We start from the raw sequence: 9390 nt of genomic DNA, 5'->3' as shown, positions 1-9390 counted from the left end.
CCGCCGCCGCCGCCGCTGCCGCCGCCGCTGCTGCGGCCGAACCAAAGTCCCTGTAGAGACCCAGGCCGGGGCCGCCGCTGCCCCCGCCGCCGCCGCCCCCCTCAGAGGCCGCGCCGCCGCCGCAGCCCCGTTCCGGACTGTATAGGGTGGCCGCAGCGCCTGGCTCCGGACTCCGCTCGCTGAAGAGGCCCAGGCCGGCGCCTCGTTCTAGGGCATGGCACGGCCGGTAGTTCTGTACCAGGTGCCGCAGGTCGGAGCCTGCCAGGCTGTTCCACGAGTAGGGCTTGAAGGGCACCGGGAAAGGCTGCGCCTCGTCCAGGGAGGGACCCACGGACTTCTCGGAAGCTGTGGGAGCAGAGGGCACTGCCACGGCCGCTCCCTGCCCGGGGCCGCTATCTACCCTGCCTCTTCGAGCTAACCAGGAGCCAAGGCCCCACCGGCCCTTCTCCCTCCCTCCCCCGGGCAGGCCCTCTGGGCCAGGCTGAATCGTTAGCAGCCTGACTCACAGTGCGGGTACCCTGGAGCAGGGGCTGGTGTTCAAGGCACAATAATAGCTGGGTGCTGAACCCCTAACCCGGCACAGAGCGATTCCTAACGAAATATCTCTGGGTCAAAAAATTCAGCCTCTGGACAGCGCTCGCCTACCTCTCCGGGGAGGTCGGGGGCAGAACTCTTCCAAGCAGACTCCTCCCCCTCCCTCCCTGGATAGGGGTGGGGGGTGAGGGGGCAGGTTAAGGACTCAGCCCCGCGTGGGTCGGGAAGGGAGGAAAAGGGAGACCCCAAAGTGCTTCGGAGCCGCCCCTAGCTGAGGGAAGGAGAAACTGGCTCAAGCTTCGGGAAAGTTGAAAAGAGAAGGTGGTAAGGGCGGGGCCCGGAAGGGGGACCCGAGACGGGCAGTTTTTGATGCGAAAGCAACCAATCTAGATGAGTACAGAAGACCATCCAGGGCAGCACTGATGGGCTCTCCCGGTCCTCGAAAAGTGTTTTTGTTTCCAGAAGCTGCACACATGCGTACAGATTTTGCTCCGACTAATAACCAAACTTTCCATCTACGCGTGTGAGCATATCATGCATGCAGACACCATCGCAGGACGATCAGTGCCGCTTTCCTGGGTAGGACCAACCCAGCGTTTATTTAGAAGCTGTTTTAGGGGGGTTTAAAGGATGTGTTTGTCCTCTACAAGGACGAATACACGCAGTATGCCAAGATAAGCATGGAGAACCTGTATGTTGGAAACGCCGGATTTTGGTTTTAGCCAATCACAATACACGATATCAGAAAATGATGGAGGGTGGGGGGGTTTACACTGTTCAAACAATGAGGAACAAGGTCTCAGGGTCCCGTAAAAATCGTTTATGAAGTGATTTTGAGATGGCAGAATTGGAAAAAGTCTTAGAACCCCAAGGAGGAGATATGGGTTCCAAGCTTGGCCATGACGCTGACAATAGCCTAGGACAATTACTTCCCTATCTGGTCCTCAGTTTCCCTATCTGTAAAGCAAGGTTTGGGCTGGATTGACTTTTAAGTCCCTTTCAGCTCAGATCCCAGGATTCTATGGGGGGAGGGAGGAGGGATCGATTCAATCGCAGTTTCTTCCCCCCAGCCTGGAATTCAAAAGGAACCCGGCTCCCCAGCCAAAGCAACACTCCATTCACCATCCCCTGGCTCCTCCTCTCCCTATACCTCACCTAAGCAGTTACTTCGTTTTCATAAAATTCAGCGCATTCAGATTCTGGCAACCAAGAACCAACCCTTTGGCTAGGTCTCAGCTCTGGGTCCCGAACTGAACTAAACGAAAAGCTAGGGGTCAGGAAGTCTTTTCAAGGCAGACCCTTCCCCAGCATCCTAGGCTCTGGGAAGGGAGCGAGTATTAGATGGGGGTAAAACTGGAGAGCCAGGAGGAATACAGGACAAGTCCTCCTCCCACCCAGCAACCTGAATTCCAGGTCAAAGATCAAATCTCAGATTAAATAGGAGATCTGGACAGACATCAGTGGAGGCCAGAAACCCAAAGCTACTGAGGCCCGCAGAAAGACTGGTTTAGAGAATCATTTTTTCCCTTTAGTCTTCACTTCAGTACGAAGCCATCCTATGTTTGTGGTAGCTTTGAGTTTTTAATGTGACTCTTAACTCGGCTATTCAGTGGCTCTCTGAGCTACGCAGGGCAGCAGGACCACCTTCCCCCCTACCTCCCACTTCAATTAAGTCTCATGGGGTGGGGGAAGTTGCTCTCTTTATTCCGACATTCTCAGTTAGAGAAAACACTCTCTGGCCATGCCTGCCTCCACCCTTTTACCCTGAGTTGAGCCCAGCAACGGTGGCCTCCACCCTTTCCTGTCCATAGTGTCTTGTCCTTCCCGGGGCCTGGGAGCCAGGGCAATTGGACTCTCCAGCACACAGTTCTAAAGTTCTAAAGAATTCTAATCACAATTTAAACTGAAAGAGGAAAAAGGCGTGGGGGGGGGGAATCAAGAAGATGCTCCTCTGGGGTACAAAACCCACAAAGTAACTGGGACCTCTTGCTCCCACAACCTTTGTCCCCTGTGCAGGAATTTCCCGGATCTTAACCCTGCTGCCTGCCCATACTAGCCAAGATTTGACCCAAACTGAAGTTGGTACTCAGAGTTCCCCATGATACCAGCCTGCCCAAAGTTTACTTATCTTCCCTCGCTCCCTCACCCTTGCCACCTCAGGGCCTCAGGGTACCTGGAGATGCAGAAGGCGAAGGGGGCCTCCAGAAATCCTCGAATTCGGAACTTCTGTCACAGACGCTGCCCTCACAGCTAGCTGGAGAAACTGAGACTGCGTCTGGGGCCTCGGTCAGTTGGGACTCCGGGGAGATGGGTCCTTGGGGCTCGGGTTCCGAAGGCCCCGGGCTCGAGTCCCCTGGCATCTTGCTGTCTGCCTCGGTAGAAGGAGGAGAGAGGTGGCTCAGTCCCGGTTTGGGGTCCTGAGGGCAAGGATGTGGGGAAAAGAGACCCCCGTAGACCCTCCCTGGGAGTTGGAGAGCTAGGGTGCCCAACCCCGTGACCAGAAAACCAGCGGCTGGAGACCCATTTCTGTCTCTCCTCCCGGGGTAAGCGCAAGATTTCTTTCCTTTTTCAAGGTCCGGTAGGGGTGAGTGGGCAGCAAGTGGAACAGCGTCCACAGAGCGTCCCCCGAGCCTCACACTTTAGCTGGTGGACTAGGTGGCGCGATGAAGAGTGTAACTTGTCTCTTATCTAAAATAATACTAATCCAGCCAGAGAGGTGGCAGAAAGACCTGGACAAACTCAAGGGGAGGGCAATGGAGACTGAGAAGAGAAGAGGAGGAGGAGGAGGAGGAAGATGGGGAGAAGGATAGGCTCCGGGGTGGCTTGGGGGGAGCAGGAAGGGCTCCCGGCGGAGGGCAGGGACTATTAGGAGATCCAGGGCCCGTGTCGGGGCTGACTAGGGAAGGTGGAGACGTTAACCCCGGGGGAGCAGCGCAAATCTGCCCCCGGGTGCCGAGTTCCTCGGCGTCCTCACATCGATCCAGCTCCGCACCTGCACTGATCTGCGCCAGCACATTCTCCAGGCAGAGGTCATAGTCCTGGTCCTGAGAGCGCGGCTGATGGTAGCTGTGAGCCTTCTTGCTCTTCACGAGGAAAGACCGAGGCATCCTCCCTGCGCCGTTATCCCTGCTGCTCCTGCTCCTCCAACCGCAACGAAGTCTCCGTTCCTCTTTCCAGGTTCCGCGGGCACCGAGTTCACTCCTGGGTCAGCCCTGCTGCCCGAGGAGACCTGCTGGGGAGAGATGGGCCGAAGCGTGGGTTACGAGATCTAAGGCTGGGAGGGGACTAAGCAATGGGCGAGGGAAAGATGCCTGGCTAGGGGGATGGGGAATGAGAGGAGATCGGGAATAGGGCCCGGGTCAGGGAGGGGCCGCCGCGGGGAGGAGCCTTCGCCTCCGTGGCGCTGCTCCGCTCACCAGGTGGCACTCAGACAGGTGGCTAGAGCCGCCGGCTGCCTCGGCAGACACAAACCCAAACCATAAAACGACGGCCCCCGAAGCCAAGGGGCCTCTCCTCCGGAGAGTTCCGACCTCGCTCCTCTCCACCCCCCAGCTGGCCTCTCCTTCCCTGTTTCCACACACTACTGTATCTCGGTCCCCAGCCTTCGGGACTCCTCCCCTTCCCCTCAAACCTCGCTGGGGAAATCAAACCCGCCTGGAGGGCCAAGAGTGAGACAGTCTCGATTCACCCGGTTACCCGAACTCGGTCACTCAATCCCCGGCCTGTATCTGTCATCTGGAGGGAGGGGGTAGGGGAGGGGCACTGGACGGTAACTGAGATGCTTGCCTACTGTGTAAGGGGTAGCCGGGAGGCCAAGAGACCGCCCCGAGCCAGGGTCCCGTCTGCGAAGGAGGACAAGCTCAGATAAACAGAGACAAAGGCAGAGGGACAAGGGGACCGGCAGATACACACGCGGGGGCAGAAATCAAATGTCGAGGAGAAATCACATACAGCTAGTCTATAGGGAGTGATTAGCTCTGGAAATGCCGCTGAGTGGATCAAAGGCACAACAATACCGAGGGACGGGGCGGGCCAAGGGACTGACGGGAACAGGAGGCCAGACTGCAGAAACCCTTAATCCCTGGCTTTTACCTGGAAGAAAAGGTCCTTTTCTGTTCCAGTAGTAAAAAACAAAAACAAACGTTGCAGAATGCTGGGAGAGGCCTTGGAGGCCCCAGCCCCAGCCCTAGGAACGCCTTGGACTCTAGGATGAGGTTAGAAGCAGAGCCCAAGGAGATCGGAAAGTTATTGGGACAGAGTCATCAGCAAGGAAATCCGAGCTCCTGGGAGGCTGGGGCTGCTCCTGTAGGTGGAGGAGGGCCGGAGGTGGAAGGGGCCTGGGGGCAGCTCCAGGTGGCTGCCTGGAGAGGCCTGAGGCCAAGAATGGATCACCCCATCAGTTCATCTTCCCCTTTCTCCACAATTCAGCTGGGCATTAGGTGGGAGCAAAAAGAGTAGCCTCTGGTGGAGGAGAGGAAGAGAATGGGGAGTGGGCAGAGATAGCTCCTCCACTTGCTCTGAGGTCTTGTCTATGGCTGTATTTAAAAGGAATCTGACCAGTGTTCGCCTCCACAGTTACCCAGTGGGCACAGGCCTAAGGCCACTGACGTGGAGGGAGGAGGGAAGCTGCCACATCCAGACAGATGGGTGCTCCTCGAATTGGGGACAAGGGACCTGTTCCTGTTGGCCAGTCTGGGCAGTGCTGACCCTCTCCACTACGGTCAATGTCTTTTATTTTATTTTTTAAACCCTTACCTTCCGCTTTGGAGTCAATACTGTGTATTGGTTCCAAAGCAGAAGAGTGGTAAGGGTAGGCAATGGGGGTCAAGTGACTTGCCCAGGGTCACACAGCTGAGAAGTGTCTGAGGCCATATTTGAACCTAGGACTCCCGTCTCTAGGCCTGGCTCTCAATCCACTGAGCTACCCAGCTGTCCCCTGGTCAATGTCTTTTAAACAATAAATACCTTTAGAACCCAGGCTCAGAAATGTGGGGAAGAACTGCCCTAAGCCCTCCAGGACAGAAAACTCGGTTTGTACATTTGGAGGGTTAGTCTGAGCTGGAAGATCGAATTTCATCCCCATCCCCACCCCCCCACTCCCACTACTTCTCACTCTGTCCCGCTACCTGGCTGCACTCACTACTTACTGGCTTTAGTAGAAAAGATGGGTGGGAGCAAGGGGGTGAGGCGGGACGGGGAAATCCTTCGAAACCGCTCTCCTTTCTTAAAATCCTGAGCGGATTGTTCACAGAGAGGCGATTCTCCTCCCCACTGCCACACAACACACACTCCCTCTCTGTGTCTCTATCTCTGTCTGCCTGTCTCACACACACACCTGGCCATCCGTGTTCCTGTCCCTGCACTGGTTGGTGATGGAGGCTCTTCCCAGGAACCACTTCGGTTTATGCTTCTGTCCTCGAAGTCTCCAGAAAGGAGCCGTCAGTTCGAATCACCGAACATTTATGGCGAGCCGGCTATGTGGCAGGCCCTGGAGACGCAAAGGCAAAAATGAAACAGTTTCAAGGAACTGACATGCTACTGCGTACCCACAAACAACTCCAAGCTAGCCAGTTCCACAAACACAAATTAAAATGGGATTAAAATGAAAACCAACGAAAGGCGGCTCTGAGCGACGTCACAGGGATAGTTGACGAATCCCACAGTCCTGGCCCACCTGCCTTTCAAAGCATCCTCAGCGGGGTGCAGTGCGGGGCAAGTGCGGGGAGTGATTTCAGTGTGGGGGGACCTGATCCCGGCCTCTGTCCTTTATATCCCCGACTTCCGTTGTTCCCCAGATTTCCGAGCGGTAGTTTCCAGCTACCCCAGCGACGTTTTTCAGAAAAGTCGTTTCTCTCATCCTAAGCTGGGCCCGCTTACTGGGCATCCCCCTAACCCGGCCTAGCCACCCAAATCTCCTGAGCCTGCTTTGATTTTCCGCCGGCACTCGCTGTCCATCCAGGGTAGTGGACCGGTGCTTCTTTGGGACGGCAGAATGAGGAAGGAAGAAGAGACTCGGTCCTTTCAGGACCTGTGGCAGAGCCCTGCTCCTTGGGACTCCCTCTCTCTTTCCCCGTGCCCCTTCGGCGCCTGGCCAAGGCCACAGATTCAACTCGTGGGAAGGCAACCTCCAGGGTGCAGCTGGCGTCGCTGGGGGCGGGGGAGGGCAAGGACTCAGCCAGGGATTCAGGTGTCGAGGGCCCAAGAAAAATAGAGAGCCCTCTCTTCCAGGACCCCGTTGGCCACGTTTTCGTACACCTCCAAGGGACCGGAGCCCGGGACCTGGGAACGTGGGAGTCGGAGAAGGTGAAGGGGGCGGCTCCTTTTCCTTAGGTGGATCTCCTCCTCCAGCTGTTTCCTTCCCCGGGGGCCTCCCCCAGTACCCCTGCACTCACAACCTATTTCCGAACAGCACAGAAGGGCAGTCCGCAGCCGCCCCTCCAAATCCCTCCCCATTCTTCCATCCCGGGAGAAAGGGGCAGAGAAAGGGGTGTGGCAGCGCCAACCAGCCCAGAGCGCCAAGGTAGTAGAGTGCCTAGGGCTCCCCAAGAAGACGCGGGCAGCAAAGCCTGCAACTGGGCACTGTAAAACTTCCGGAGTGGAGGCGCCGGGCGCGGGATGGTGGGGACGCACATTCTCTTCCACCTGCCCCAAAATCGGGCATGGAGGGGAGCGCTCCCACTTAGTCACCCGACTGATAGGGCGATGGGGCGCGATCCCGGGGGTCCGAAGTCCGGCCTGGCTCCTTCTCCGCCTCCCCCCCCCCACCCCCAGGGCCCCAGCTGGAGGTGCGAAGATGCCCGAAGGGAGTCGCTTACCATGCACCGGGCCGCAGCCGGTAGCGGCTACTCTCTCCAGCCCCTTGTCAGACTGCGTCTCGCTTTCTGGAAGACCGCGCTCTCTCTGGCTGCTTTTTTTTTTCTTTCAAAACTCCTTCCGAGCTCAGCCCCCAAAACCACAAACTTCACTTCCTGAGCGTTAGGGAGCCATGCTCGCACCGACTGCTCGGAGCTGATCGCCACCCCCCTCTCCCCTGGTCAGGATTGCAGTCACTCCTCACCACCCCCAGTCCTGGGAGGGAGCCCCGGGAGTCGGATTTGTCCCCCTCCCTCCTCTGGTCTCGCAGCCACCCAGATGCCCGAGCGCAGGCTCCACGCAAGATGCGGAGGCCGAGGTTAGGAAGGCCTGGGTCCCTCCCCCTGCTTCCCTCCCTCTCGGCTTTTTGGCCTTGGCGGGCTGGGGGTGGGGGTGAGGGGTGGGAATGGGTTAACACTGGGCTCTGCAAATGACACGAAAGAAACTGAACTATTCTTGGCCCCGTGTGCGACTTCCGAAGCGAGAACAAGTTACTGATTCAGGACACAGATTGACTCAGGCGGCTCTGGAGGACCCAGCAGGAGAGAGGAGGAAGCGGACTAGTAAGGAGCCCGCCCGACGCACTTCAGAAATCGCAACCGCTCTCCCTCCTCGGAGGGATTTTATCCCCCCAATCTGACGGGCCCCTCCTGCCAGCACGCACCTCCAAACTCAGCGCGGCTGGTCTAGCCCGGGGGTCTGAGCCCCTCTCAGGCTGAAGATCACCTCCTACCCTCACCTAGGCTCCCCGGGGCTCCGCGGCTCTGCTGCCCTGTAGCCCCTTCGGCCTGAGAGTTCTTGACCTCTCCACCTGAGGGGTCTCAGCCTCCTCGCTCCATCCCCCGCAGTCCACCTCCTCTCCACCTCCCGTGCTCCCCGGATCTGTAGCTCCCACCAGCCTAGGAGTCCTAGACCGTCCGGCCTCCCCCTTCCTCTCAGCCGGGGGGCTCTGAGCAGTCGCCCCCTCCAGGCTAGGGCCCCTCATTATCGCTCTAGCTATTACAGAGCTGTCCTGAAGGGCCAAAGTCTGCAGGGAGCGGGAGCGGCCCCGCAGCCCCCGAAATAACTTGTTGTGGAAACACTTCGGGATAAATACGCCCAGCAGGGCCGAAAATACCTTGACGCCCCATCCGAGAGGTTTGCTCATTTCCCTTCGGATTTAGGTAATGGTTAAATTTGGAATGGGTGGGCGAGCCGCGAGCCCCCAGCGGACAGCAGCTCGTCCGTCCCTGCCCCCAAAGCACAGTTCAGGGGGCGGAAGGAGGCCCGGCAGAGGAGGCCGAGCTGCCAGCAAGCACGCGCCCCAGGCGCACCCCGAGACACCCGCGCGCACGCACCTCGAGGCTCTGTGCCTTGCTTACTGCGGTGAGGGCCGAACAATTAAAGGGCGAACCTGCTCCCGCAGCCAGAGTCATCCGGGCCAGGCGGGGAGCGCGGGGGCGGCCAGTGGCACCGGCTCCTCAGCTGACCCCGCAGGGTAAGCCAGCCCATTCCCAGAGCTGGGTGCAGAGGTATGGGGCGCCCCACGCCCTCAGCTCCACAGACCACGTGCAGAGTGCCCAAGCCTGGTCCCTTCCCTACCACCCCAAGCAGAGGAAAGAATGCCACCCCCCACGCTCGCCCTGGATCTGCCAAAAGTCCTCTAACAACCGCAGGCGTCTTTGGTCAGTTCTACAGATTCATACACAAACTGACTGGTCCTCAGCGTCTAGCAGTCAAGTCAACCAGCATTTATTAAGTACCTACTACGTGCTGAGGCCTGTGCCAAGCTCTGGACTCTGTACTGTATACAGTAGACACTTAATAAATGCTTGTTGATTGAATAAAGGAATGAAGGCAGTTTACACCCCAGGAAAATAAAGTTCCTCCCAACACGTGTGGTCGACGCTCGGGGATGCCCTTGCCCTCAAGGAGCTCTTTTCTAAGGGAACTTGAGTTTTTGATCAAACTCACACAGCTGGAAGAGTCCAGATTTGAATTCAGTTCTTCCTACTCTTCCCACCG

The 9390-nt window shown here is 57.8% G+C and overlaps 1 protein-coding gene across 1 annotated transcript in view; it reads right to left on the bottom strand.

Moving 5' to 3' along the window:
- GFI1 (growth factor independent 1 transcriptional repressor) overlaps positions 1-3641 on the bottom strand; it is an 11681-nt gene extending 8040 nt beyond the window's left edge. Inside the window, exons 1-3 of the mRNA XM_044674339.1 lie at positions 3543-3641; positions 2708-2906; positions 28-345 (exon numbers count right to left, since the gene is read on the bottom strand). Coding sequence (XP_044530274.1) covers positions 28-345; positions 2708-2906; positions 3543-3641 — 616 coding nt within the window. The remainder of the gene's footprint in view (positions 1-27; positions 346-2707; positions 2907-3542) is intronic.
- Between the last annotated feature and the right edge of the window lie 5749 nt (positions 3642-9390).

Source organism: Gracilinanus agilis, chromosome 4, assembly GCF_016433145.1.
Source record: "Gracilinanus agilis isolate LMUSP501 chromosome 4, AgileGrace, whole genome shotgun sequence".
Taxonomy (NCBI): domain Eukaryota; kingdom Metazoa; phylum Chordata; class Mammalia; order Didelphimorphia; family Didelphidae; genus Gracilinanus; species Gracilinanus agilis.
Note: the sequence above shows the minus strand (reverse complement) of the source record. Positions and strands in the feature narration are given on the sequence as shown.